The sequence below is a fragment of the Apaloderma vittatum genome, unplaced genomic scaffold (assembly GCF_000703405.1).
Source record: "Apaloderma vittatum isolate BGI_N311 unplaced genomic scaffold, ASM70340v1 scaffold686, whole genome shotgun sequence".
NCBI lineage: Eukaryota > Metazoa > Chordata > Aves > Trogoniformes > Trogonidae > Apaloderma > Apaloderma vittatum.
The window spans coordinates 31422-59373 of record NW_009722085.1 but is presented as its reverse complement, the minus strand read 5'-3'; the positions used below and the strand labels follow the sequence as shown (position 1 = coordinate 59373).

The following is a 27952-nucleotide window of genomic DNA, read 5'->3' as shown; positions in this document are numbered from 1 at the left end:
TGCTGAAACCATTTCATCTTAAAGAGTGATAAGACTTTCTTGCTTCTAGACCATCAAAATAAAAAAGAACATATGAAGAAATGCAAATAAAATTAAGCTCCGTGAGATGCGGAAGGGCATTTTGGGGAAGCGGGGGTAGATTGGCCTTTGCTTTGTTGAGGTGTAGAGTCACAAGCCAAGCTGGCATGTTTAGAAAAGCTTTCGAGTAAAAAACTTTCTTTAAAACTCTGTAGATATCAGCAAACTGTCCAGTGGTGAAACCTCACTGAAAATTGATATTCCTGTGTCTTCCCCCTTGCAGACACTCTCCTGGCTATTTTTCTGCCACCTAGACTTTCCAGGTATTTTTACTGATGTTCTCCTACCTTTCCAGCTTTTAACCATCACAAAGCTGAGACAAGCCAAATAGTCTCTGGTCAGGTCTTGTTAAAGTTTAAAATACCTTTTTGGCAGTGCTCTCTGTAACTTGGCAGATTTGGGTCTCTGTAGCTGCAGTTACTTTGCTCTTTTAGTGACACTGTACTTTAAGCCACTCATCCATCAGAAAGGACAATAAAAATTTCCTCTTATGAAAGCAGATTTCTGGAATTCCAGTGCTGTAATGTTTTTCTTCTTTTTTATAAACTACGATTACTGTCTTGCATTGCGTTTGAAATTAAGCTTCATCTGTTTGCTGCCTGATTTTAATTAGAGGACCCAGTCTCTTTTGCATTCTATTTTTATTGTCGTATCTCTTTCAGCTGACATGAATCACCATAGCTCAGGAGGAGATAATGAGATTCTTCTGATTGGCACTAATATTTATGAAATATTGCTTCCTGTACACTTCCTAGGTGTGTCCAAAACATACTTATGAAACCAAGTATGTACATTCGTCAGCTGATGCACTCGAGAATAAAAATTTCAGTCAGATCAAGGTAGAGAAATGGACTGCTTCACTGAGGACCATATTCCAAGGAAAGCGCCCTCATAGCTCCTAATGCGGAAAAAAAAAACCAGTATCTTGGGCTGCGGACCAAAACTCCTCTCTCTTGGTGTGTTGTGATATGGGGAAGGTCATGCGAATCGCAACCCGTTGCACTTCCCGAAGCACAGCTGGAATAGTCATCCTCTCTGGAGACAGTCAAGGGGAAATCCTGGACCAAGCAGTTTGATCTCAAAGGGCAGCGTTAAGTAGGGAGATTTCATTTGTGGCATCTAAAAATGTTAGGGCTATGGCTGTCCTAAAATCTTCTGTCTTACCTGAAAGTCGTGGCAGGGTATGTGCAATTTATTACTGAAACAAAAAGTCTGACTCCCATGTGGAAAACTAGACCAAAACATGAATGTAGTGAAGGTGTTTTATTATGCAAAAAACACTTCCCAAAAAATAGTCAGGAGGTAAGGAAGAAAATCATTCAAAGCAGTAGGAGGATGTCCCAAAGCATTGCCGACATCTGGAAAATACCTACAAACGTTAAGCAAGAATTCTACCTACTTCTCTGATGGTTGTTGCTCTGATTTTCCTAGGTGTTCATTTCTTTTGTTCCTTTAATATTTCATTAGTTAACTGTCTGAGATGCTGGACTAACATCCCAGGGATTGATGAGCTTTGCGTGCAGAACATGTGAGCTGGTTTTAGTGCACCCGTCTATAGGCGCCCACTTCATCTACCTCAGTCGGACTCTGCCTCTGTTCTCCTAATAGTGAGAGAATAGTGGGGAATTTATACATTTATACGGTATCTCCTTCCTGATAACAAAACAGACAGTTGGCAGAATTGAGGGGGGAAAGGGGAATGTGGCGAGATGGAGTATATTGGACTATGATAGCACCGTCTCCTCTCAGACCAACTCATTTTTTGCAATCTGTACATCAGCCATCGGTTGCTAAAAACCTTTCCATTATTTTGGACAAGGACATAATTAAAACCAGAAGTCTGGAGGGGAAAGACTCAATATCCCATTACACATTGCCCAAAAAAATTGTTGAATTCCCTGCTATTTTGTTAGTAACTGTGATTGTGTCTTCTGTTCCCTCACCTAACTGAGCCAGGTTGGGGCTTTTTTTTGTTCAGATTTATCTAGATCTCCCTGACAACCTGGCATCTCTCCTGTAACGTGTGCTTTCTCTTTAACCTTTGTCGACTACGCTGTTGTAGGCTTGTCTGGCTTTGAGTAGGAGACACACGAGTGGTAGAAAGTCTCCATGCACCATCAGCATGTGCTGCGTTGTTCGGGCAGCTGGCATGGGGCTGATAACACTTTATCTCAGGCTTTTTGCTGTGGAAGGGTTGTAGCTCATTCCTAGGGTGCAGCACAGTGTAACATCGCTCATCGAGTAAAACAGCCTCATGATTTCCCTGTTAGTATTGACCTAATAGCAGAACCCAGCTTAAAAAATAAACACCCTTTATTTTAGGTGAGACAATCAACAATAAAATTTCGTATGTGTTTTTTAGACACAAATAAATGTAATGAAAATTCAGGGACGTGCAAGAAAGCAAACAGATTTTTTGTGTGTGTTTGCAATGCAGTAGACAATTATACATTGATCACCTGAAGTCTTTTGTAGTGTCTCAACATCCCTCTCTTTCAGAGGGACTTAGTGTGGCGGTTTTGTTGTTTAGTTCTCTGTTTTTAAAAACAGTCTCTTGCCCTGTCCAATACTATCCAAAGCTAAACCATGGAGGAATGTGCCCTGACTTAAGCGTAACTCAAATGAAATGAAGAAAATTCTGAGCCCTTCAGAAATAACCAGAAGAAAAAAAAAGTCTTATTCTTTTATGGCATTAACCTTTCTTTTGCTCTCACAGATGTGAAGGTTGCAAAATTTTCCTTTTGGATATTGACTGGCACTAACGTGTGTCTTCACTTTCTCCGGATTTACGTTTCTCTTCTCTGTGCTCTCCTGAGTGGAGGTTTTGGTGCTGACAGCACAGCCCGATCCAAGGCACTGCCTTCTCCTCCTCTTGTCAGAAGAAGGAAAATTTAAAGGATAGGATAATATAGTCTCATCCTTTCCATGCTCTAGTCTAGGCTTAAATCTATTGGCAAAACTTTTCCCTTTATGGATTGCTCGGGGATGAGTGCTGTTTCTCTGACTGATCCATGCAGGCAGGGGAATATTTCTACATCACTGCCCAAACTTTCTAAAACATGCTTAAATAATTTACATAAAATCCAAATCTGCATGTGAAATATTCTCATGAGTCAAGAGTTTATTCACTGTGAATTCATCCTGTGAGTGGGAGGAAACCGTAACTGTCTCTGATAAAATGGCCTTTATGAAATATAGATCTATTTCCTAATATTTATGTCAGATTCTACTCATTATATTTTCTTCCTCTTTCTTATCTCAGTCTGAAACTACTTCACCAAGCCCTTACTAACACTGCTTCACATGGATGTTAATACTAAATCATTGGAGCTTCTTCTGTGTCAATGTCATTAAACAGTCTCTGATTTACCAGAATGTAGATTATAACAGAAGCATTAAAAAGGCATGTATCTGTAATTGCTTTTTAATGCCACTGCTATTTATGGGTAATTTTAGTTTCAAAGTAACCTGGAAAGTCATGTAAAAACATAAAGCGTCTGATGATAAAGGTGTGTCAGGGAAAATTCATCATACTTGATGTTATTGAATTGAAGGACTGTTAAGGATCCTAGAATGAAGCGAGTTTCTAGGTGCAATGTATTATAGTCACACAAGTCGGAGTCAGTGTGGTACTAACCATGGCAAACTCAGACACAGTAGAAAAAATATCATATTATCTGAACAGTATTAACAATTAGCATAGCCGTTCCAGGTATAACAGACATAGCCGAATCCATGAATAGTAGAAAACAATTTAAACTGGTAGTAATCCAGTGCCTTGTGGAAGTGCCTGTCCTACATTTATACAGCAATCCAGCTTTTCATACGTGAGTGACGCAGTTCCTGACGCAGAGGAAGCCAAGTCAGCTCAGAAGTCTCCTAGTGGGTTTCATATCACAAACCTGCTTTCAATATATCACTTAAATCTTAGCTCAGCAAGGCTAGCTCTCCGGAATCCTGTTGAACTCTTTCTCAAAAGATTTCTTTTTTCACTCTTATAAGTTAGCAACACCCACAAAAAAGTAAAGGAAAATGCTGGCAAGGCTTTTCAACTCATGTCTGCAGTAGTAGCATACAAATACTTTATCTGAGAATAATTCTGTGCAGCGTAAGACGATGGGGCATCACATGCATATAGTTCATATGGGAACAATTAATATAAGCATGATAAACATTTTCCAGAGGGATTTTATGTGTCCAATTTGACCAAGTGCCTTAGAGATGGCTGATTTTCAGAGGACGGTTACCGAAGCGACTGAAGGTGTGTATCTGAAATAGGCACTCACTTTCAAGACTATTTTATGTAAATGCAAATGCATGTAGTGCTCCAAAGTGTGTGTGGGTATGCACAAATAATTTCTGCATGTTTGACTCATGCCTGCTGTGAATAGTTTGTATATAATCCTGTGGAACTTTATTTTCTGGCAGATGAGTCTGTATTAATTCCTGAAACCCTGAGCAACAACAGAATTACTTTGCAGTGTGAAGAGGGGAAACATTACAATAAAAATGAAGCATACTTTTAATTATCTGTAGTTGTTCGGATGAAATCTATAATGAGCTTGATAAATGCTGATGCTCTAGGCATCAATTTTTCAAATGACAGTAGAACCAAAAATATCTGGAAAGGCATTGTTAGCTTAGACTGCACAATATTTTTGAGGTCTTGGTTAGTAGGAATAATTAAAATGACTTATGTAAGATAAGTGTCCTATCTCTGTCAGCAACTAAATCTTAAATGTTATTATAAACTAATTACTTCCTTGAATTGAAAAGAAAATTATAATTTTTGTGTCTTAACTGCTAAAAGACAATGTCTGATCCTTCTCTTGCCCAGGCTCCTTACCAGCACATCTCCAGTGACTTCAGTGCAGTGAGATACTCTCCAAGTGGGTGAGAAGCAAGTTTGGACCCTTGGGCCAACAAAAAACCTTACTGTAGTAAGAAGTCAGAGTCTCTTTCTGACATTAATCAACTCCTAAAGAAGTAAAAGCAGAAGCAGCTGACGCCCTGGGGGTTTTTTTGTGTCTCTGACCTCAGGCTTGCCACTGGAGCGGGGAGGAAGGCTCCTCGTGCCCCAGCCCCACTGCCTGCCCACCCTTCCCATGTCCATCCGCCACGCTCATGGTCTGCAAGGAGCCACCTCACCTGGCTAGAGCTCACCACACGCCTGCTCTGATGTTTTCCTGTGGTCATTTCCTGTTGAATTGATGTGCTTAATTGGTTCATAAAGGGTTCTGGCAGGCGGTGGGGTCAAGGAATTAGAGAAATCTAAAATCCTAGTTTACCCGTACGCCAGCGTCTTGACGTCACATGCCATTCTCCCTTTCTTGCTTGAAAAAAACATGAACATGGAGCTTGAGCTGAACAAACAGGGCTCCGATGATCTGTATTATCCTCATTAGAGGTCCCACTGAAGTCTCGTCTTGTGGAGCTGGTCGCTTGGTGTTCTGGCAGCTGCCAGCCTCCTAGAACGCGTGGTGGTACCCTGGGATTTGAGGTTTGTTTAAGAGGAGCAACAATGTGGGTGTGTGGGGTTTTTGTGTTGTGCTTACTAAGAAAAAAGTATCTCTTGATTAACAGCGTAATAATGAACATGTAAGAGGTGATGAAAGGCAGGCTATGGAGCAGTAATGCAGGGAAAAGGAGAAGGAATGGAAAGATGATGAAGAATGGCTAAGGTGAAATGCAGGGAATGTAGGAAAGTAATTAATGGGTACAAAAGAGGAAATAAAGGAGGAATATTTCGACCTCCATCAGATACCTCCACACTCTAAACTCACTCATTGCTTGGTGCCTCAGGCCCATGTTTTGCTCTGCAAACACCTGGATCACCCCATCCCAATTTCAAGTCATACGTTGAAGCAGAATTAGTTGGAAATGAGCCATCACTCTCTGAGAGTATAGCCTTACTTGAAAAATCACCTCAGCCTTTCCCAAATCACCTGAAAGGCTGTGTGCTGAGAGCTGGTGCAGCATTTGGGATGCTCTCCCCTCTAGCAGGGACTGAGACAGATGGTATGGGGCAGGAGCATCTCACTGTCTTCGAGCTTGAACAGTGGAGGATGTGTTCCTTTCAGAAGGGCTTTAGAAAATGTGCAGTGACACCTTTGTGCAAGAAACGACGTTGTTAGCAAAGTGAGAGAGCGATTGTGGATGTGAACACCCTTGTGAGCTCTTGTTTAGTCTCAGAGCCTCCACTCCACATTTGTCTCTGGCTCATAAAGGGTTTGGAGGCAGAGCAGGAGCAGTAGTTTGGGGAAATATAACATGTTTGTCCTCTTCATGAATTCTTTCCTTAGTATTGACCGCTGCTGGAGACAGAATGGAGGACTAGGTGGACCTTTCGTCTGACCTGCAGCCAATCTTATGGCTTTTGCACCTAAATGTGCACACGTGCCAGATGTGTAGGCTTGAGGCTTAAATAGATATTGCACAAAAATATTCTTACACATCTCTGCCCTCTTCATCCAGCATTTTGAAAGGTTAGGGAGAGAGATGGTGCGGTGTAGGGCAAAAAGAAAGTGTATCCGTGAAAGTCAATGGTGTTCTGCAGCTGAAATATGAGTACAGCCTGCTTAGAGCAAATGGCTCATTCATGCGGCAAGGAAAGAATTGTGGGTTTAGTAAAACAAAAATACTATTCTGTGTTTCAACAAACTGGCAGAAATGGTAAGACAGCTTCATTTAAGTCAGAAATGCAAATGCAAACCTGCGGGCACACACTCAAAAGAAAGATATGGAGAGGATGTGATTGTCAATTAGTCTAAGAATAAAACTAGTCTCAGTGACTTTTCATTAAGAGCTTGGATTTCTAAAAGTATTGCAGATGCTTGCATATAACCTTTCATAATCCCACAGCACTATTTACATTTTGTTAGTTTTACTGTAATAAGTTCTGATTTTTCATTGGAATTGCTTAAATTTCTATGTGTATAAATTTTCCATCTTACAACTAGTTTTCCTGCATGTTTTAAATAGAATTCTGTACTAGTCTGAAAACGTTCAGATGAAAGTACATTTAGACAATTTGCACAATGACGTCTGCTCAGAAGCATAATTTTACTCAGCTACAAATGACATATTTAATTGAATGAAACATTTCAAATAGAATTTGACAACTTTCCAGCCCAGTATCTCCAAATTTACTATTTAATGAAAATATGCTGTCCTAGAAATGTTGCAGGGACTACGAGGAATTTGTTTTATGAAAGGCAGTACTGTGATGTTAGAAAATAATGCATTATGTCTGCCACTTGTGATATATGTACTTTTTAGCTTTTGAAACATCTCAATGTTTTCTAGTGAAGCTTTGGGGCCATGATTTTACAGTAGTGTCTGCATTGCCTACAGCTGTGGCTCTAATGCTGTATTCTGCGTGCAAGATCAGAATGCTAAAAAGTCCACTAGATTATCTTTTTTAAGAGTTTTAGTGGACGTATAATAGCAGGAAGCATGCATATTATATTTTACTGTCATCTGAGGAGCAGATCCATGGAAGGGGAGCCAGAGGTTTCAGAGCCGCGTTAGTCTCTAGTGGAGCCAAAGCCAATTCCAAATATCGAGTTGCTCACCTTTCATAGAATCATGGAATGATTTGCCCAGGTTCATCCTACAGCATAACAGGACGCGTTAATTTTGATCTTTGCCATAGATACTTCAGAGGTGTAGTAGTTCAGGCACGATTTCCAGCGTAATGCTTTAACTTTTGGCACGCAGCCACTTCCATTATTCTGAGTTAAAAGTGCTTCACGTGGCTCACACAGTCTACAGCAGCCAGTCTACATAGTTTGCCTAAATGTACAGAACTGTGTTTTTTCCATCAAAAATCATCTAGCCAATAAGCTCTGTCACCTCTCCGTAGCTGACAACAATTTGTGGCTGGTGTTGCTCTGGAGTCTTTACTGAAGGTGTTTGCTTCTCATGGCACACTGCCCAGCTGAACAGAGAGCATGAGTTCTGTTCCTCAGCTACACAGGGAAGCTCAAGGAGGTAATATAAAATATCCCTCCCAAGGAGCTCTCCTAGGACAATTCTGTGAGAGAGATGCTGAAAACTGTCAAACGCTGCTCTGCCATATTGGAGTTGGATGGTGAAAAGCGAAGCCAGAACATCTTTGAGGTTAACAGGGGCAGGATGCTGGGAAACCAGCCCCGACTTTGGCTTTTGGTATATGTGAGATGGAGCAGTTTTAATCAAAGCTCACAGAAGCCAGTGATGTTATTCCCTCTACTGCCGGAGAAGTTTTCCTGTGTCTCCAAGCTCCCTTGTGACGACAGAGAGAACCTTGCTAGTATTTCTCTCTCACTCCCCCCATCCCCACATACGTACATACAAAGGTCATGTGGGTTGCTGCTTACCTCAGTGACCATCTGAGGTGCAGGGAACTTAACGCTATCTCGTTAGGACTACTCTGAGGGGTTTGGCCAAGCTGAAGCCATTGTAGGGAGAGAACTTGTTTTCACCCATCTGTTTGTTGGAAAACATGTTGTTTATCTTCTTCCAAGGGAGAACATGTTTACACCTCCACACTGATTAGCAGTAGTCTCTTTGTTAATGCTTTGGAATTAGAATGATGTAATAAATGCTACAGCTTTGGCAAGTGGATGTTTGCCATAAACATCACAGTGCGCGATGGAAGCCGGGTGTGCATCGAGAGCCTGGAACAGCACGGGAGGCCGCTGACGTGCTTCATTTCATTTCAATCTTTTTCTATTGAAGTTTGGGGAGGTGAGGTTTATGGCTTGTTTTCCAAGCTGTCAGGAACAAAGAAAGCTCTCAATCACTCAGGGATTGCCAGCCAGGGAGATGGTTTTCTCCCTTAGTTGCTCAGATTTGTTTCCTTAGAGTGTTCTTTCCTTTTCTATACTCATGCAGTGACTAGTTGTGAAGACAGGATGCTCGTAGGCTTCAAATGCTGTCCTTGCCCCTTCTGCCTGCTCATCCCCAGCACACCAAAGAGCTGCTATCAGTGAGAGTACCTGGGTCTCAACAAACTGTCCAGAGATAACTCAGAGCGTGGGTCTCGCTTTTGACATTCAGTATGTGTTTAAGTTTGCTCTCTTTGTGCCAGATACTGTTCCACTCATGCAAGGAGATGGGAGTAGGATTTTAACTTGGGCTGCAGTAGACATAGGATTATATGAATTTCTGCATCCAAAGAACCGTGTGGAAGCACAGAGAGATGTTTTTCAAGTGTAGCATATGATCTACTCAAATCTACAGCTCGTGTGAAACAGGCCAGAGGCTACTACCATCGAGTTAATATTGAAACTTTGGATGCTTGGTTGATTTCCTAGCTATTACAGTTTTATTTTGCTCTCCTCTTTTCCTCAGAATTGTTGTGCTAATTAAGCTCTGTGAATTTCAATCTCTCAGGTTCTTCATTTATGACATTGCGGTCCCTCTATGGCAGCACGCTGGAGTGTGGCAGATAGGATATTGTGAAGTGGAGACATTCAGTGGGAAAATGTCCAAAAGCATTTCAAATCACTTAAGATAATTAAACAAGGGGAAAAACGCGACATGCTTAAAGAATATGCGGTGGTTTTGCGAATAGGGTGATGTTAGGTGCCCGTGCATGGGAAACTCATTACCCATGCTTCACTCATTTGTTATGCTGTAACGAGAAAGAAGAATTGAAAAAGGCCCCTGTGAGTATCGTCTTGGTGAACGTCAGGAGGTACTTGCCCTGAGACCACCACTGCAGAAGCAGCAGTCTTAACAGACCTGTTTTTTCTGCTGAATACACCTGCGAAGAAGTACAACAATTGAAAAAATAACAGCTAATTCCAGTTTAAAGGTCAAAATTTAGATGCTTAGGAATTAATGCAGCGTGCTGGTGTCGGCAGGCAGAGGTTTAGATGACACTTTTATAAGTGCCTACATGCCATCCTGCTGTACTCTTCCCACCTCCCCCATCTCTGGCAAGGTTTAAAACGCGTAGCCGGAGGGCTTTTAGTAAGCATTCGTGTAGCAGAGTGAGGCAGGGCTTGGATAGGGGAGAAAACAGGCACGTTGGGATTCAGAAGGAGGAAAAAGAGTATCAAGTGCAAGTAAAGGTCAGGTGTCTGTCTGAGCTTCAGGCAGCGTGTCTGAGGAGAAGGGAAGCACCTCAGTTGGGGTTGGAGTCAGCTTGGCACCACCGGAGGCACCACCAGTGGCTGTGCAGCCATTCAGAGAGACCTGGACAGGCTGGAGAGCTGGGCAGGGAGAAATCTTATGGAGTTCAACAAGGGCAAGTGTAGAGTTTTGCACCTGGGAAAGAATAACCCCATGTGCCAGCACAGGTTGGGGACTGACCTGTTGGAGAGCAGCGCAGGGGAAAGGGACCAGGGGGTGCTGGTGGGCAGCAGGATGGCCATGAGCCAGCAGTGCCCTCGTGGCCAAGAAGGCCAATGGCTTCCTGGGGTGTGTTAGAAGGGGAGTAGATAGTAGGTCGAGAGAGGTTCTCCTGCCCCTCTGCTCTGCCCTGGTGAGGCCACATCTGGAATCTTGTGTCCAGTTCTGGGCCCCTCAGCTCAGGAGAGACAGGGAACTGCTGGAGAGAGCCCAGCGCAGCCCCAGGGATGATGGAGGGATGGAACATCTCCCTGGGGAGGAAAGGCTGAAGGAGCCGGGGCTCTGAAGCTGGAGAAGAGGAGCCTGAGGGGCGACCTCAGTCATGTGTATAAATATGTCAAGGAGGAGTGTCAGGAGGACAGAGCCGGGCTCTTCTCAGTGATATCCAGTGACAAGACAAGGGGCAATGGGTACAAACTGGAGCACAAGAGGTTACACAAAAATATTAGAAAAAAATCTTTTCCCTGTGCGGGTGCCAGAGCCCTGGCCCAGGCTGCCCAGAGAGGGTGTGGAGTCTCCTTCTCTGGAGACTTTCAAACCTGCCTGGACACGTTCCTGTGTGACCTGCTCTGGGTGATCCTGCTCTGGCAGGGAGGTGGACTGGATGATCTCTAGAGGTCCCTTCCAACCCCCAGCATTCTGTGATGCTCAGGGCTCCCACTGAGTAAGCAGAGCAGCTGACTGCTGTCATTTCAGAAGCCTTAGGAATATTTAATGTTCTGCCCGAAATGTCAGTTCCTTAAAGCAGTGTAGCTATACTAAGGTGTTAGCAAAACCAAAAGTTTTGCTAAGAGCATGGAAAGTGTGTGTTCCTCTGCACAGCTCAGTAGGTTCACAGCACCTTCTCTATGTCATTAAACACAACCCTGGGAAATCTCCTGACCAGAGTGCGTTGCTGTGATGTTGGCCCCCAGAACAGAGATGTGTGTGCGTGACCGTATTTGAAACAAGATTTGAGGTGAAGATTAGGGGCTGCATTCCAAACCGTTCCACAGGATGAGTTTCAGAAACAAAAATCAGATCATACCTCTCAGCACTGTGAGTCTTGCAGCGCCTGTGCAGATTCGTTCCTCAGCGTGTCCGACCTCAGAATCAAATAAGTGGCAGAGCTCTAGCTCAGATTTGACGCTGCTTTACACCTCCATGTGATTCAAATGAAAACACAGTCTTGTTTTCAGAAAGTGCTCATGGTGTTTCTATTTCAGGCATGGAATTTCAGCCAAGTGTCCAGCTCCTGCTTCACTTTACCCTATCTGAAAGTCCTAATTAATGCTCGATGGTGTTGTAAAAATTTGAGTCTCTTCTACTGGCCCTGATTCCCTGATGAAGCAAAGGTCAGATTTAATGCTCCATATCATTCATGCCAGAGCCATGCATAATCCTTCTGAGATGGGTAATAGTGAGCCACAAACCACACAGGCATTGAAGAGACGTGCACCAGACGTCATATTCCTTGACTTTAGAGCGGTGCTGTTGAGTCTGGCTTGCTGGGTGTCACTTCAGTCTCACAGAGCAGCTTTGAGAGGCTTGTAGATCCGTTTTGATGGATAACGATGCTGGTGTCTTCTCCCTTCTATCTGTATTGCAGGGGGATGACCTGGAACAGGGAGAGCAACCAAAGAAGTTTCATCCTAAAAGACAGATCATAAAACAAACCTGTCTGCTGTTAGAAAGATTTGCTCCTTAGGCTTTTGTCTACCGGTTTCTGCTATATCACCAAGGGACACCCTGATGTCAGCTCCTACTGCGATGATGCTTAGATTTTCCCGAGTAGCACTAACACGAAAAGCACACAGTTCTTGTCATTTTTTGATAGCCTGATATTCTATACTTGGCACGTGGATGGCTAAGGGACAATTCGATGATAATCTGCACCTTTCTGAATGATGTATGTCCCAAGAAGGAAAAGCAAATGTTTCAGCCAGTGAAAGAAATGTAACTAGGAAAAACTAGAAAAGGCTGAATATCAGGAAATGCATCGAGGCAGTAACATCTGTCGGAATGCCAAGTAATGTCCCTTTGAAAGTGGTGGGATCAGCATTGCTTCTGACATCTGAGACTCAATGAGACACAACCTAATTTGATCTATAACATACTTGGCTTCCAGGGAGGCCGTCTGTATGACCCACTAGATTTTTTTTTCCATCTCTAACTTCTGCAACTCTCTCTTTCTGACTCTCCCTAGGTGATGAAATATCATTATAACCTTTGGAAATAATATATTGGTGCCTGGAGAGCAGAGACTGATTTTCTCATTTGCAAGTGAGAGGCAGTGCGTTAAATTACCATTCTTGCCATTAAATGGATTGGGTAAAAAATTTGATGTGTTTAAAACAGGACAATTTCCCCCTCCTCAAACAAATCACCTAAGACTTCATGTTGTGGGGGGCTGGGAAGGTAAAAGAAGTTTAAATAGCATTCATCGTAGTCCCTGAGGCTTAGGTTAGTGGAAGCTACTTGACTCCTGAAAATGTTTCAGCAAATCTGACAGGTAGGCTTGCTACTGATCTACAGAGTATGAGGAAGCCTGTGCTGTGTCTGCCATAGATCAGGAGGGATAAAACCTGTCCTTCTGGGCCATCAAAGCATCTACTTGTTAATTTGGCTCTGGGAAATGTGAAAAAACTCACGGTGCTGACAAACACAGTGACTAAGTGCGTAAGTAATTTAACTTAAGAATTGCAGCTTTGCATCTTTGGAGGATAAATTAGAAAGTTGTGGTGTTGCTTTAACTGATTTCTTTTAATCGTATCCAGCAGCTGATGCAGTTCTCGATAACATTTGTTTCTGCCTCTTCGTGCAGTGCAAAAAATTGATAATCATCTGGTACTGCTGAGCATTGTGTCTGACAATATCTGAAACTCCAGACATGGTGATGAATTGCACTGTGATATATTAATGTTATTTTGATCCCTACTCTTTCAGAATTATATTGATCCAATTAGGTTAAGTAGCTTGATATCTAAATTAATTACTTTCCTCTGTTCGTTTTCTTTACACTGGGTCAAGAACAGGAATGTAAATTAACCTATTACATTGCATATCTTTGGAGGGCAGGGGGTAATTAAATTACCTAATAGATACATATGTTGAATTCATTGTTTGGTGTGTTAGACATTATTGCCATCATTGGGAAGTGAAGTGGTGCCCACTTAGATGAGGAATTTGAGTGCTTGTTACACTTAGTTTTCGTAACCATTCATGAAATGCCTTTACATGACTTGCTGTCCCTGGATACTAATGCTGCGTGCTTAGAGGGCTACACAGCTTTTAAGATATTAGACAGTTTGAAAGTGGGGATAACAGCTTCTTTCTCTGCCAGAAGCTGTTGGACTCCCTGGTAACATGTCTTGTAGAGGTCCCCAGCCTCGACAGGGTGGAGAAAACCTTTCCTCTGCTTGCTCTCAGTCCAGCACTAGCTCCGTACGTGGCAGGAAAGCAGATGTCCCAGCAATGATGTCTTAGTTATTGAACTGCAGGAGTGTTAACGCATGCTTTTTCTCAAAGCGGGCCTTCAGTGGCATGCAAAATTTCCATGTTTCGGAGTCCTACTTTGGCTCCTACATTGGTGCATGCTTTTTGTCTTGTTAGGTTAGCCCAATACTGGGATTCCATCGTCTTGGCACTCTGACCAGTCTTTTACTACTCACACTGGGAATTCTTATTGTCAGCCAGTATTTACAACCGGGTAGATAGCAAACTTCTGTCCTGGTAGGGAGATTGATGACAGTAATTTGTTTACCTGATACATTTCCTCACTTTAGTAAGTAGAACTGTCCATGGAAGAATTAAATGAAGCACTGATGTAAGGGGATGAGATCCAGTGGCTGGAAGCTGAGAGTTGGCACAATCTGGATACAAAGTGCAGTGGTTTTACATTGAGCTTAATTAACTGTTAAAAAACTTAGCAGGCTCATGATAGCTGCTTCATCATGGGAGGTCTAGACAAGGGCTTTATACAGTAAGGCAATGGATTTGGTTCCATCGCGGTCGTTATACTAGAAGATTAATTCAAGTCAAACGATCTATGCAAGGCAACAGGTCAGATCACTGATTGCAGTACTCCCTTCAGGTGCTAAAACCTGTGAATCTATGAAATGTTTTCTAAACCTGTGCCTGAGGGTAGAATGAACAGAAGCAGAAAGGTCATCTTTATCATCACTGCTGTCAAACACTTTGGAAATAGCAGAGCACAAAGCCGAGTATATTGCTCAATCACTTTGCCCTTACACTATGTCTGTTACTCTATTCCTTTCCTATATTTTGTCCCATTAAATAAAAATAGCTTCAGTGTCCTATATGAAATCCAACTTCCAAAAAATGCTCAGCAGCGCTCTGTTGGCTTTGACAATGATGGGATCTTACCTTTTGCCTTTGCAAAGGTAGCTAATGCCTGCTAAGCACAGGACTTAGCAGTGCTGTTATATAAAAAATTATTATAATTAAGAAAGCAGCTCCTCTTTGTGATAAGGAGACAGTAGGAAACATGGAGACGGCACACTTTGTTCCAGGCAGACCTCCCCCAAAGTCTGCAGGCACAAGAGGTGACACAAAGCTTAGTATCAGGCAGCCTCCAAAAGGGGTTTGAGGTGTCCCTACACTAGATACTTGGTTGGGCAACCAAGTTCTGCTCTAGGTGTGGTGGTTGGCTGAGATGCAGAGCAGCTCCTGTACAACCCACCAAACACTGCAGTATTTCAATAAACAGTATTGGTCAGTATGTGAATATTTCCAACAAGCTAAAAAAATGTAAAGTGAGAACCTCTCTCAACACTCATTGTGTTGGAGCTTTTCCATTTCCTTCTCATTTTATTTTTCCTCTTCTACCTTGAGCTAGAGGCTTTCAAAGATGGATTTTCTCTCTAATAAGTATTTATACAGTCCCTAGCACAACTGGATCCTGAATGTGACTGAGCCATTGTGTATTAATTAGAGGCAAATAAAGCAGTAATGAAAATTAAATGTTCATGTTCTAGTTTTAATGTTTATATAAAGTGCAAGAAAGATGTTCTAAGATTGTGTACGAGTTCACACCAACATATATCCAATAGTGCACAGCATCAACCAGCTTTAAATACAAATAAATGCCTGGTTTGTTCAAATGGGCAACCCAAGGAAGAAACGTGTCATTGAAGTGGAACCGAAAAACATTGTGAAACACTGCACCAGAGATTATCAATAGTCCCAACTCTCCAGTTTTGTGAAGGTAATAGTGGCATTTATCTTGTATTTCTTCTGTATTGTGCCTTTGCATTTCAGCAAAGTGTTTGTCAGAACTCTAGCACATTTATGTTGAGGGACACAGCTTAATACCTATGTAAAGAGTAAATATGAATATATATTCTTCCTTCTGGCCTTGTAAGAAATGCTCTTTAGATAAGGAGTTGAAAAACACAACAATAGCAAGGCTTCTTTTTTTTTTTTCTTTTTTTTCCCCCTTTTTTTAAAGGGAATAGCTTTCCCTATTCTCTGAGTTCACTACAAAAAGAAAACTTTTCACATTTGTCATGCACATGCCCTTCTGGAGATTTTTAGGAAATGGCAACAGCAAATCAAGACGTGTTATATCATTGCCAAAGGCAGGAGGGGAAGTTTGGAGAGAATGACAATAAAATGTCTCGTGGTAGACATGGTTTTCCGCCGTCTCCTGATACAATATTTCAAGTTGTTTGATTTCCATTCATGAATATCCCTTTCAGATGACCAGAATAAATCCAGTACTCCAACCTCTGTAGTATTCTTATGGTGTTTTTCCTGGAGTGGTGATGGAAGACGTTTGTTTCATTTACCGAGAGCAAAACGAGTCTTTGGGTGGTCACTTGAGGATGAGTACAACACATTATACAGCAAAATAAGCAACATTTTCCATTTCGACAAGCCACTATTAATATTCCAAATGTCTAGACTTCAGATTTAATGTAAAGTGTGTTGAAAATTACATGGGAGATCCAGTACTGAAGTTCACCAGCTTGCAGCCCTCATTTGGAAGAGAAGGCAAGCTGGAAACTTGTAGTCTTTTCACAATTAACGACGGAAGTGTTCACGTACTGCAGCTTCAGTATTTGCACTTCCGTTGCTTCTTATTTCGCACTCAGCTCTGGTAGTTATCATATTGTTAGTACTTGGCTTTGATCGCCGTCTCAATTGGAACCACTAAAGGACAAAGTCAGGATGATGTGGCCTTACGATTACGTGTGCTGTCTTTTTCTTTTTTTTTTCCAGGGGCCTGTTAGCCAGCAGCTTCACAGAAACGCATTATCTCAAGGACGGCACTGACGTGGTTCTCACACGCAATTACACGGTAAAGTTGATGTTCCGTGGGTAGGCGATGCTTCATCATTAAAGCCCAAAGGTCTCTCTGCCGGGATCTGAGCCGTGGGATGAAACAGCTCCACGTGTGATCTTTTTTTATTGTTGCCTTCAGTACATTTTTGACTGCTGTGATCCTACGCAGGATTTTTTTAGAGAGAGACTTTAAAGGCAGGCTGTGGGGTTTTAACCAGGTGACTTTTAAAATCTGCAAGACTTATTCAACGTCTTTGAAATATACCCATTAAAATTTTATAATAAATGCAGCCATTGTTGATCAGTTATGGAGGAAAGTCCCGCTTCAGTTAAGAGAAAAGTTGTGAATATTTGATTTCTATAGCGCAGAAGCTCACATCAGAGCTTCTGAAGGCTTGGGTGTCTTTCTGCATTGGGGAAGGAATGGCTGGGCTTTGGGAGAGGGGATTGGTTGGTTGGGTGAGTTTATTTTTTAAACTAGACTTATTTATATAATATTTATATATATGTGTGTGTATATATATACACATATATATGTGTATATTTGTGCGTACATGTATATAAAAATACAGCTAATAAGATCCTTGTTAAAATCAGTAGTTAAAACCTGCTTTTTATAAATAAAAAATGCCTTAAGGCAGTAATGCCTTTGTCCTCTGACAATATGAACGCCTTAATTAGAAACAATGCAGCAAGTGATTTTAATTACAAAGTTTATCTTTTATCTGCCTAACTCCTAAAAAGTATTCGTTATGCTACGTTATTTATTTATCGACACTGTCAGAGGAGGCATCGTACTTTGTGTTCCCATCCATAATGGGCTGTGCTGGTATCAGTGAAAGCCATTATTTCTATGCATAACATCTTACTTCTGACAAAGCACCGGCATTATAGCTCCAGACCTCCCAAGTAAAGCAATTATTTTGAAAGCTTTCAGTGTTTTCTTTTCTGCTGGATGCTTGTATCTTCTTCAAAATCTGCTTAGTAGAAAATAGTCATTTGTTTTACAAACAGAAAGGCTGTATAGGCTCCTAAAGGAAGTAAAAGGAAAGAAATGAGGCACATGAGTCTTTAAGAGATTAACCTACACTAACATGGATATGAGTAGAGCTAATTACTTTCCCTTACTAATAAAACATCTGTCTTCATAATGACAGTAATTCACAATTAATACTGTCAGTGCCTTTGCTTCCTCAAAGTTGGGGTTTTGTTTGAGAGATCTTTAAATTCATTTTTTCACTAAATACAGTTTGAAAAAGATAAGTCTCTGTGATCTTATTTTTATATCTCTTCTTCACTGAGGTCATCACTAGTCTGTAGTTGAAACCAAATCCAATTTCCCATTGAAAAACTGCTTAGTTAAATTCTGCCTGGAGGTCAAACCAAGTCAGGTTTGTGGAACTGTCATTTGAGGAGTTTCTTTAGCACATGAGCCAGGATATTTTTCTTGTCTATAGCACCTGAAAAATTTGCGATTGTCAAAAGCTGGTGTTTATTAAATGATCTCAAGTAAGGGTAGAGTACTGTTTTAAGTATGACAAATCAGCCACGGTAATTATTTGATTTTTAGGGGGCCATCTGTTTTATATACCAGTTTACAGAAATAAAAAGCTGTGATAGGAGAGGAGAAAAAAAAAAAAAAGTCCTGCAGTTCAGTGGAGTTAGTGAGCTAGAAATCAATTTTCTACCGGTCCAATTGCAGGCCATGGTCTGATAAGTTTACATCTTCGATATTGAACATCGCATAGCATGTGGAGCTGAGAGAAGCTGTGAAATGGGCCACAACAAGGAGCCCAAAGTTAATAAAATGACATGTTATGTGTGGAGAGGGAAAGAAATCAGGACCTTGGCCGCGGTTCCCTCTTTGATAAAGACAGCTGGAGTGCAGGAGCAGGTATCACCTGGCCCTCCCTCGCTTAACACTGGTGATGCTGCACCCCAAAGGCTGCCTTCTTTAGAGCTCTGAGCTGCACTTCTTCGTTGTACTTACTTCAAGTAATGAGAGTAAACCTACTTAATTTTTGTTTTTAAACCATTTCACTGTATGAGAGTCAGTGCTGAGGCAAAGTGCGTTGTTTTTTCTTCTCATCAGCTAGATGCATGGAGCTGATAACGCTAAAATAAAGTGAAATAGTACACTCACGCTGAAAGCTTTGACATCTGTGGCAATTGTGACTGAAGCAATCATCCCCAAAAAATTCGATCTATGACTTCCTCCCTTTTATTGTGGCTTTATCCTTTCTAACACGTTACTGACTCTTCATGAGTACTGGTGATGAAAACGCCCAAGAGTAAAACACTGTTACCTCGTTTCTGTCACTTCTTGCAATGAGAAAACCTAGTGAGATTTAGAAAGTCAGATGTTGTTCTGTGTTCAGTTGCTCACCCTGGAAATACAAATGCTCTGAACAAATAGTTTACATTTCAACCTTATTTGCTGAAAATTCATATCTGAATTATTCCATCTTGCCCAGCATTTTCATGGCTATTGCCTTCTTTAACAATGTGAAGGTGGTCTTTAGAAGTCTGAAATGTGAGGCTTTGTAAGTGAAAGCCGTGCCCTAAAACTGAAAAGGTTAATTAATGCAGCTAGATGGGTGCGAATGAACCGAGTAATAAAAAGGCACAGTGAGATGCCTGCCAGGCTGAAGCATGAGTGATAACTTTCCTTTGCACTAATAAGATAGGAACCTTTACAACAATGTTTTTGGTTTCCAGGTGGCATTCAAAGGAGCCACGAGGAAAGAAATGCTGGACATGACACAATCATTGCTTCCCAGCCAGTCACATAATTGGGGATGTAACATAACCTTTAGTCAACAATAAAAATTAACCTTGATGCCAGACAGATATGTGTGTGTGCTGAGAAAGTATCTCTGCTCTGGGTGCCTTTTGCAAGCAGTGGATTATTAAGGAAACAAAATAACCTAGCCACAAAATGAAACTGGATTGCTGCCTCTCCAAACAGAAGACCCCCTTTTCTTGGTTGTTCTTAATATCATGCACTCAGCTGGGTAATTCCATAAAAGGTTTCCTTTCCAACCTTTTTCCCTTCCCCTTTATTTGGTCTGTGATTTTTTTGTTCCGAACTACAGGGTTGGGATCAGCTTTTTTAAACTTCTATTTACACACAGGTACCTGCTATAGACGTACATACATGTAAATGACCTTGAGTAAAAATCTGTGTCTGTAGAAAGTAGTAAAATATATCAGCCAATTTACTGATCTGATGAGTTTTATAGAACATTCAGTACAGGGCCAGGAAAGGTGCTGTCAGTGTGGTTCTGAGTGCTGTAGCCTGAAATTGGTAATTACTTTAAAATAAAGGATATGGAAAACCATGAGGAAACTAGAAAGCAAAGAGCGTTTATGACTATTGAGATGTTTTCTCCTTCTGCACTCAGGGTCACTGCTATTACCACGGCGATGTACAAGGATACCCCGACTCCTCAGTCAGCCTCAGTACCTGCTCTGGACTCAGGTGAGCCAATATTTCAATAATACTTGAGCTCCTTAAGAAACCATCCTAGTACCATTGAGTTTTGTCTTTTGCCTTTTAAAAAATGTATCAATAGGCATTTTTCAAACATTGGGTACAAACTTTCCTTCTGGTTGCTCTGAAGAGGAAAAAGATAAATAGATAATGCAATTTGGGGGATTTCCATGATGTCCCTTCTCTCTTTCTGCCCATCCTTCTCTATCCCTTTTCTCAGCAGTGCCGTGCTTGGCACATTTTTGGGGCTGGCAGTGCCCAGTAGCCCTCCAGTCCTCAAAGCTGATTCAGCAGTGATGACAGGCAGCACTGCTTTGCAGCTGCAGAGTCATGCATCTTCCAGCAGCCTCATCGCTAGGAGAGGTGGCTTTATAAATACAGCCGTGGAGCTCAATAAATTGCATTTTTGGCAGGTATGATGCTCAGCGTTAGGGTTTTAGGGACTGGAGGAGGAGTGGAGGATTCTTCTTCCTGAAAACCAAACCTCTTCTGAGTTGGAGAAAGGAGCAGGCTAACAACATTTTAAATACACAATGGACACAGTTCAGGAAACAATTATCTCCCTTACTTGGACAATCAGGGTCTGGTATTTAACCACAGAGCTGTTCCAAATCACAGTAATTAACTGCAAATTGGCTCTAGTGTTCTCCCTGGAAAACCCAGTTTTTCCTGACAGATTTCCAGCTGTCTCAACCTTTTCTGGGTTTGTTTAATTTATCTACAAACAGCATGAGTAGCTGGAGTCTTTGTCCCTTGATTTTGCATTTTGTGCAATAGTACTGTTATCAAGGTTTTTATGACAGAACTCTGGGACAAGCAGCAGCAGAGAGAGCAAACAGTCTTGTTTGCTGGAGTCGATGGGATTCCTGTGGCTCGTTCCCACATGGAGAGGGATTTTATGGGTGCTTCAGTATGTGTCTGGCATCTTCCACAAGTTTAATTAATGCCTTGCATGCATGGTTTGCATTCACCGGTCGTTTTCTCAGTCCATAAGAACACAACGTAGTGCTCTCAGGGTTTTAGTGGAAGGGATTGCAGTGCTGCAGAGTTCACAAGGAAAATCTGCACCACGTGAGACAGGGTCTGCACTGAGATCTTGTTCCAGAGCTACCTAAGAAATTAAGAACTCTAAAGAGAAATTACTCTTCTCTACAGTAAAAGCATTTTCTTTCTTTTTTATTGTGCTCCTCTTACAATTGTTGAACTCTTAGTGTTGTTTCCCACTTTTTGGCAGTCAGGTACGTCAAAGCAACATCTACTGGTGGTGACATATTTCTGTCATCTGGCACCATTGCAGATAAATCCCTGAAGTGCAAGCTGACAGTGTTAGTCCCATACTGCATAGAAAAAGCGTAACAGCATCTTTTTTCAGCGTAAAGTTTCCTAAGTTTCCCTGCCAGTGCATGTTTTGCTCTAGTTGGAGAATAGCTGAGGACATCCCTCAGTATCTGTGCCTGTTTAGCTGTGGCATTCGCAGCTGAGGTTGGTTAAGAGTGTCCATGAATGAGAAGTGTCTCTGATAAGGGTGCCTGCTGACTTACTCCACAAAACCCATTTCACAGCCTGGTAGCCAGTTGTAATAGCTTCCAGTCATTAACTGTGCTTGGTCTGAGCCAGCGATGCCTGTTCAAAAGGCTTCATAATGCGCTGGCAACTCCTTGAGCCATCCAGGCTTTCTTATTAAAACTAGTTAGGAAAAGGCCAGGTGGTGTGAAATCCCAAGTAGCTGCACCGAGGTCCTGAGAGCACTAAGCATCTTCCAGAATCAGGCCCGCACATCACTGTATACTACTGCCACCGAAACATTGCTGTGGCAGTACATCCCTTCAGAATTTGGGTGGAAATACTCAGTTGAAGACATGTCTGCTCATTGCTGGGCAGTTGGACTAGGGGAACTAGGTCCTTTGAAGGTCCCTTCCAATTCAAAACATTCTATGATTCTATGGTTTATTGCACATAATACAGTTTGAAATAATATGAGAAGGAAAAGGACAGTTCAGAACTACTTCTTGGCTTACTTTGGTGTCAACTTTACTATTCTTATGGCTTGAAAAAGTAGTTTAGGATAAGGATAAGGATAAGGATAAGACTTATGAACTGGAAATTGGATCTTAATTTTTAAAATGTCCTTGTGTTTTAATTTTGACTATATGAGTACAATCACCAAACAATTTAGGTTGGAATGGATCTTTGGAGGTTTTCTGGTTCGATCCCCTGCTCAACGTTGGCCTAGCTTCAGATTTAGTGACATACTCAGGACTGGCACAATCCAGCTTTGAATATCTCCAAAGCTGGAAATTCTACAACATTTTTGGGGAAATGTTCCAGACCTGACTGATTCCATGATGAAAAATATTTTCAGGAGAGGAGAGGAGAGGAGAGGAGAGGAGAGGAGAGGAGAGGAGAGGAGATGTAATTGCCCACCAACTTGTTGGAGTAGGGACTCTTGTTTTGCCATGGCATGATGAAGACTGTAATCTGTGGGGTAGAGACATGAGATATCATGTGGCTGTGGAGCCCTTGGTAAGGACAGTCCCTGGAGCAGCCGTTTCACTTGCAGCAGCCGGTGGAAGGAAAGATGGGTCTCGCTCTCAGGGTCTGTTCTTGGCTTTCTGACAGTTTCTAATTGAATTGGACAAACCTCTCCATCTCAGTTTCTCCATCTGTGAAATTCATTTAGTGATTCTTACCTACCTCACACAGCTGTTGTGCGGGTCTAAAGTTTAAGTGTCTGAAAAACATTTAATGAAAAGAAGTGCGAGCTGTTAGCTCACTGAAATCTCAGAGCACAAATATCCTCCCACTCCTACTAGACAGGCGCCTTGGGCATTGTTCCAGGTGTGGGTAGGAAGCGACTGTGTCTTTTCCTCCAGATTAGGGGAGTTCATTAAAAGACATGAAACTAGTCACAAAAGATAGGTTCCACGTTTTAGCATGCTCTGAAGCCTGAGCACTCAGCGGTAGTCAAAAAAAGTAAAAAGGATCATAGGAATTACTGAGACAGAAAAAGAGGATGGAACAAAACCCCTCATTACCACTTTATAAATCTATAGTGCACTCACATCTTGAATTCTGCATGCAGTTCTTGTTTTCTCATCCCCATCTCAGAAAGGATTATATCCAGAAAAGGTACAGAGCAGGGCAAAAATTATGATCAAAGGTATGGAACAACTTTTATCCAAGGAGAGAAAATAGACTGGGATTTGTCATTTTTGAAAGGAGTTGATGGAGAAAAGGGGTATAATGTAATGAGGTTGAATGTCATGCTAAAGAAGGGACAATTACTGAATATTTTTCCTAACCCCCAAATTAGAAGACATCAAATGAAACTTTAGAGCAAAGAAAAGTGCTTTTTTATCCACTGTATAAAGAAGCTGTGGAGCTCAGGTCAATGTGAAAAGTGTCGGTAGATTCAAAAAAGATGAGACAACTTGGGGAGGGGAGCTGGAGGAGCTTCTCCAGGGCTGTGAAACCCAAAGATATCCCTGACACTCATGCTGACAGAGCTGGGGTTACCAACTGGGATGTGCTTGTTGTGTTCTTATGTCTCACCCCTAAGCATCTGCCGTTGGCTGGGGCCAGAGACTAGACACTGAGCTGGAGCAAACTTGCTCTGACCTACTGCACCATCAAGTTCTTACTTACAGTGCAGCCACACGGTTGAGCATTTGAGATGTAGAATTAGCTTGTGAATATGACACGATTACTCTGTGATGAGCTACAGAAGGAATCAAGTGTGAAATCTGCAGACTAAGACAGGTTTGACTAGTTTACATTTTTCAGGCGGATAGAGGGGGTGAGATATAAAGATAAGTGAAAAGTAGACTCGGCTCTCTTATACACAGACACTCACATATTCCAGCTATATGACATCCTCTCAGACATAACATTCGAGTGCTTCGCTTCACGTAGGATTAAAACGGCATAAATAGTTGGATTGACGCTGATAGCTGCCTAAAATGCAGGTTAGAGGAGAATGTAATCATGCCATAATCTGCATCCTGCTGGCTCCTCTGGAGGAGGAAGAGCTGAATGGCAGAGAGGAGGCCGTAAATGCTGAATGCATGAAATGGGAACAATGGGCAATCAGGATTTCCGGCCCTTCCAGCTGGATAAGAAAGCCAATTAGACTGTGAAAGCTTGTAGGAAGGTGAAGGTACCATGAAGTCAAGTCAGTTCCTTCCTGTCCTCAGGAAACACCCTTCTGTTTATCTAGCTTGGAGGCTCCAAGTTTTTAGCAAATAATTTTGGCCAGTGGCCACTACACCCATCTTCTGTGATAAATTCGTATAGACTTGAGTGATTTCTTTTTTTCCCTGTTACTTTCCCTGCAAGCGCAGAACCTAAGCAAATACACTCAAAAATGCAGCCTAAAGCAGAGCACAATCTCCACGGTCCAGGGGCTGGCAGAGGGGATGTGCAGCCATAAAGGCATCCGCAGTGACCTCTCTGGTGGATGGAAAGAGCTTGAGAGGTGCTCTCAGAAATGCCTCAGTAGTTTAAGGATACAAATCTCACGGGAAGCCTTTTCTTCCTGAAACACCAAAATGCTCTTAAGAATCCCACGAATCCCTCAGAGTTACCCAATTCCTAGAAAATAAGCCCGTTCACACGTACAAAAAGTATCTGGTCATTGCCCAACCTCATCAGCAACTGGAAGATTCTGTGTCCACAGTGACAGTGATGGGGATAAGGCCTCAGGACTGAATAAACAGTCGTTTTAAATGGGATTACATAGTTATGCTACATGAGGCCGCCAATACCAGATCCATCCATTTTTCAAATGGTCTGGCTGAACCCACTGCACCCCAGACACAGTCAGCTGAAGAAGGGATTTAAATACAACAGTCCAGACATCAACTATTTATAAAAGGAATGGGAGTAGGAAACCAGTGAGAAAAAAAAATTAAATTTCTCATGACTCCTCAGGCATGATTTCCCCACAGAAGAGGAGATTTCATCCAAAAAAAGAAGTTAAAAGAAAATCCCAGTTGAGAAAAGCACTGGTTCGGATGTGTGCTTTTTTCTCCATGCTTTCTGAAGTGCTTTTAGTTCTTTTAGTTCATATAAACACTTCATACGGTTTGTAAGTTCTCTGACCCTGAAACTACTGGAGGGTTTTGAGCTTAACGTTGTTAGAAAGCAGCTTCTGGAGTTTCGTAGCTTCTGTATTCTGGCTGTTCAAGTGATAAACAACTCCCAGATCATGATGAATTCTGTGATCTGAGGTGAACGTTATGTCCTTTCTTTGACAGTTGTGTGCACGTGGTCCCCAGGTGCTCAGTGACACCCCCTCCCCCCCCCCCCCCCCCCCTCATCACTGCTGCTGCTGGGACAAGCATAATAGATGATCTGTACCTCCCTGTCTGAGTCTGCCCCTTCTCCACCAAGCCTGTGTCTGACAGGAGATAATTTTAAAAAACAAACCAAAACCACACAAAAAAAACCCCAAACAAGCAAAAGATAACCCAACAAAAAAAATTTCAACAACACTAAAATTAAAAATATTTTTATACATTTTGTGACTTGAAGCAGCATCCTATGAGCCTTAATGTGATATTCAAGTCTCAATCAAGCCTTCTTTTCTTGTTTACCCCGTGCTATAAACTGTGCTCACTAACTTGGTGCTGATGCCAACATCTCTTTCCTTCTTCATTTTTCTCTGCTTTCCTTGGCCTGTCTTGTCACCCTCCCAGTTGAGCTCACGTGTGACACTTTCTCCGATAACACAATTACTGTTTCTTGCAGCCCAGATGCTGGACGTGAAATTGTATTATTTGCTTTCAATTCGAATAAACCCCTGCTTAAATTCCAGGCATCAAAGTTGCAGACCAGTGTGCATTCACTCTGGACAAATCTGCCTGGCGCTGAGAAAGGATTAAGTGCGTGCCACAGTAGTCTCTGGGTACGACTGCATTTTAGACGCTGTGCTATAGGTTAAATTTTCAGATTAATTAAAGGCATTGGCTGGAATAAAACCTGTGTGACTAATGAAGTGTCTGCGTGAGAACACCTCCACCACTCCCGCAATGTGTAAACCAAATAATGCTACTGCTTTAACCTCCTTTTTGTTGCCCTCTGTTTATTTGGGTCAGACTTGGGTTTTTTTAATGGAATCCTGATGTGCAGCAGTAGGATAAGGGCATTACTCAAGCCTTGTGTGATGCTCTTCATCAATAGATAATTATTATTGTCTGTGATTGCTAAAATCTACCCCATTTTAAAGGTGCAGAACCGATGCAGAAATAGGTGAATTGCCTGTCTTAAGACTAGCCAGAGGCAATGGTGGAGACAGGAGTACTTCTGCCTTGGGAGTCCAGCTCTCCTGTATTTCCCCATCTTTTAAAGTCAAAGAGTGATGAGACCAGCTGGAAAATGCCTAACGACCACCTAGCCCGTCAATAGAGTCAATAGACCATCTTGTTCATTTATCACAATAGTATTCAGCTGCAGCTTAATAAAACAGACTAAAAGTGAAATTTTCATTCACGGCTTCATTTTTCCTCCCCTTGCATTTGTTTTCCTGCTTACTTGCCTAGGAATTTGTTCCACAAAATCTTGAGCATGTAGAATGTAAGAAAAATAAATAAAAATGTCCTATCACTTTACGGATCACCTTCTGACCCCAGGCACACGTTGCGAAACGCTGCAGCGAGTAACTGCTGGCCCTCGAGCACCAGCACCAGGAGACCAACGCTTTCAGGGTCGCAAGGTTCAAATTCTGTATCTATTCACCTAAAAATCACAGGCTTAATGTGACTGTGTGGTGTGTAGGCACGACAGCCCTCCGTACTCTAATTAATTCCTTACAAACAGAAAGCATCTACATTCCTCTTCCAGTGGTAATAGAGCTTTTTGTTATTATTGTTTAGAAACGAGTATGACTTTGAGGTTCATTAAAACCAAATGTTTAATTGCATTCATGGATATCGGATTTATTGATTTACTCAGCTTTCCCTGTATGGTACAGCAGAATAATATATAACAGTTTCATGTAATGCTGCCCTAGCCAAGTTTTACTTCAGCATCACAATTTCTCAGACAAGTATGCATTGATGGTTTATGTTGGCAGGGCCTTTGCTTCTGCTGACAAGTTGGAAAAGAAAAATCCCATTTATATTTTGAGATTTCCTAAAGCCTGTTGATTTATGAAAAATGACTGGCCTTGCGTTAGGTTTTGTTTGGGTTTTTCTTTTTAAGAGAGAAAAAAAAAAACCACATTTGACTTTATCGACGATTTAAACAGTGGAATTGTTCCATCAAATTGCATTTCCCTAATTGACAGATTCCTGGCAATCTAAACAGCAATTAATAATAAATTAATTATTTAAATTGTGTTTTCATTTCTTTCTCTTTGAGACGGAGAGATTTCTCCCACCATAGGCCATCTCATATATACATTCCCCATGTGTCCATATGCCATATAACGGCATACGGTAGGCAAATACCAGGAAATCATTAACATTCAGGGCTGATTAGCAGCAATGTGAATGTGGATTATTTGGTTCTGACCGTGAGACATGAGCAGGATTCAAACCCTGTTGAGAGGTAGAGTAAAATATTAACTCAGGCTCCAGACCACACTGAAGCTGCTTCCAGTTGGCTTGCAGCCTGTGAACTGATGTCTGGACATGCTGTATGGTATAGACTACGATTTTTTTTCCTCTCTCTCTGCTACCAGTTTTTTAGATAAGGTTTAGATTTTGTCTCTTGTCTTTCCTGACCAGCTCATTTGCAAGATCTTTCTGACTTCTC

The 27952-nt window shown here is 41.8% G+C and overlaps 1 protein-coding gene across 1 annotated transcript in view; it reads left to right on the top strand.

Moving 5' to 3' along the window:
- The window catches only part of LOC104275615 (disintegrin and metalloproteinase domain-containing protein 12-like), a 116606-nt gene that overhangs the window by 70852 nt on the left and 17802 nt on the right, over positions 1–27952 (top strand). The window contains exons 3-4 of the mRNA XM_009871615.1: positions 16642–16720; positions 20109–20185. Coding sequence (XP_009869917.1) covers positions 16642–16720; positions 20109–20185 — 156 coding nt within the window. The remainder of the gene's footprint in view (positions 1–16641; positions 16721–20108; positions 20186–27952) is intronic.